At 33.2% G+C, this 2,395-nt stretch overlaps 1 protein-coding gene across 1 annotated transcript in view; it reads right to left on the bottom strand.

The window, feature by feature from the left end:
* The window catches only part of LOC100632720 (LON peptidase N-terminal domain and RING finger protein 3-like), a 4,640-nt gene extending 2,251 nt beyond the window's left edge, over positions 1-2,389 (bottom strand). The window contains exons 1-3 of the mRNA XM_003390495.2: positions 2,344-2,389; positions 1,778-1,948; positions 1,002-1,183 (exon numbers count right to left, since the gene is read on the bottom strand). Coding sequence (XP_003390543.2) covers positions 1,002-1,183; positions 1,778-1,902 — 307 coding nt within the window. The 5' untranslated portion in view covers positions 1,903-1,948; positions 2,344-2,389. The remainder of the gene's footprint in view (positions 1-1,001; positions 1,184-1,777; positions 1,949-2,343) is intronic.
* Positions 2,390-2,395: the final 6 nt, after the last annotated feature.

Genomic DNA, 2,395 nt, shown 5'->3' with positions numbered 1-2,395 from the left:
CTTCCTATTTGTTCTCCCCTATTGCCATTGAGTCCCTGGGTGCACTAGGTCCTCTAACTCACAAGATTATTAAGGAGATTGGACGCCGGTTATGTAATAGCTCACATGACAAGAGGGCACACTCATTTCTCCTCCAACGACTATCGGTGGCAGTTCAGAGAGGAAATGCTCTTATGGTTCAAGATACACTACCATCCACCTTCGAACCCCTTTATGGCACATAAGACATAACATATTCATGGTCTAGTTGTTATTATTGTTATTTTTATGCTTATTTTGTTCCTTTAGTTGTGTCTTATTTATTTATTTTCTTCTTTTCCCTTCTGTCCTTTCTTCTCTTCTCTCCCTCTTTCTTCCCCTCCTCTTATTATTATTGTTGTTATTATAAGAATATTTAATTTATTTTAAAATAATCATAACTTGAAAAATTTATGCCAGAATCGCCTCAAACTTTCTGCACAGCATAAGGACATCAATATGCATCAAAAAATGTAATAAAAATTTGGGGTAATTTCGGAACCATTTTTTGGAAAAAACTATGGGCTATAGCCTTGGGTATTTTTCAGATTTTTGGCACTTTCTTAAAATACTCGTAACTTGAAAAATTAATGTTGGAATCAGCTCACACTTTCTACACAGCATAAGGACATCAATATGTATCAGAAAATGTAATAAAAATTTGGGGTGATTTCGGACCCATTTTTTGGAAAAAACCATGGACTATAGTCTTGGGTATTTTTCAGAATTTTAGCGTTTTCTTAAAATGGCCGTAACTTGAAAAATTGAAGTCGGAATTAGCTCAAACTTTCTACACAGCATAAGGACATCAATATGTATCAGAAAATGTAATAAAAATTTGGGATGACTTCGGAGCCATTTTTTGGAAAAAACCATGGACTATAGCCTTGGGTATTTCTGAAAATAATGGCATGAAAGATGGTGAAAAAATTATAGGAATAATCTCAAAATAATAATCAATTAAAAGATTTATATTATCTCACCTTGATCTGGGTCCACCTCGTCGCTAAGGAACTGTATCCTAGCAACAGCGTACCCATCCCTAGTGCTCCTCTCTATTACCCTAAACCTTCTCTCTCCCACTGTAGTAACGAGACTCCGCCCATCAGGAGTGTACTCCAATGAACTGATGAATAACACTGTACCGTAATCAACATAGGTATTACTACAAAATAATAATAATTATAAATTAATAAAATAATTATAAAAATTAATAGTATTTAATAATAATTAATAATAGTAAAATTTAATAAAATAATTATAGTTGTTGGTGATATTTAAAATTGTTTCATAATTTGGCCAATTTTTTGGTGATTTAATTCAACAAATAATTCATAAATAGTTTAATTAAAATTCCTCCAGTGTATTTCATGCAACAATTACAATAATGATATAACAATTATGAAACAATGAGAATTATCTGTAAAAAAACAAAAACAGAAAAATACTGTGGCTTTATTCTAATTAATGGAATTAAAGCCAAATATTACTCTTTAAAAGAAATACCTTATAGTGGGAAATTTTGGAGGGAGTTAAATTTAGCGAATTGCTAAACTTTGGTGATTGGCAAATTTTAATTTGGCGAACTTGTGGCCACGTGCCATTGAGCATGTGTATAATGGCTCAAAATGGAGGATTTTTCTTTTAGCGAATGGCTATCAAAATGACAAATTCGCCAAATTAAACCACCTCTAAAATTTTCTTCTATACAATATTCCCTCCTATTATAACTACATGACTCCATCTTATCATAACTCACCATTCTCTGTCTAAAGGGACACACATCCCGAACCTCCGACTGTTGGTCTCAATGCAGCGTCTCATCATGAGTCTGTACTTTGGTTCAAAGATGTGTAAAGGGCAGGTCATGGCTGGAAAGGTCATCGTACACACGAATATCGGGAGAGGCTCGTCTTCAGTAATACCAATCCTGTAATGAGAGGAGGAGACAGGAGGAAATGACATATACCATGTATACAACATAGCAAGAAATTTTCATGGCCCAAAAATTTCATCCAGCAATCCATTTTGTGGTTTAATTGTCACAATTTTTCTGCGTTTTGGCAACCTGCATTCAACCGTATTGAATGTTTTCAAAAATTTTTAATAAATTGCAAAATTTACAATAATTTTGGGCCACAATAGATTCTAGCTATACAATACAAAATATACATGTACATGTACATGTATATTTAATTTATAGTTTTAAGGATCTCTGACTAAGCTAGTGTAAATAAAATCAACTAGTATGCACGTGTACATTTATAAGTACATGTACATGTATTAGTGTCATGTAAAAAGGGGTGGGGCAGTGGGTGTGGTTACTTTGATAGTCTTATTCTCTCTGCTACAAAGAGTGATTTCTTTTCTTCGTAAA

Source organism: Amphimedon queenslandica, unplaced genomic scaffold, assembly GCF_000090795.2.
Source record: "Amphimedon queenslandica unplaced genomic scaffold, v1.1 AMPQUscaffold_12453, whole genome shotgun sequence".
In the NCBI taxonomy this organism is placed as follows: Eukaryota; Metazoa; Porifera; class Demospongiae; order Haplosclerida; family Niphatidae; genus Amphimedon; species Amphimedon queenslandica.
The sequence above is the reverse complement of the archived record's forward strand: the minus strand, read 5'-3'. Positions and strand labels throughout refer to the sequence as shown.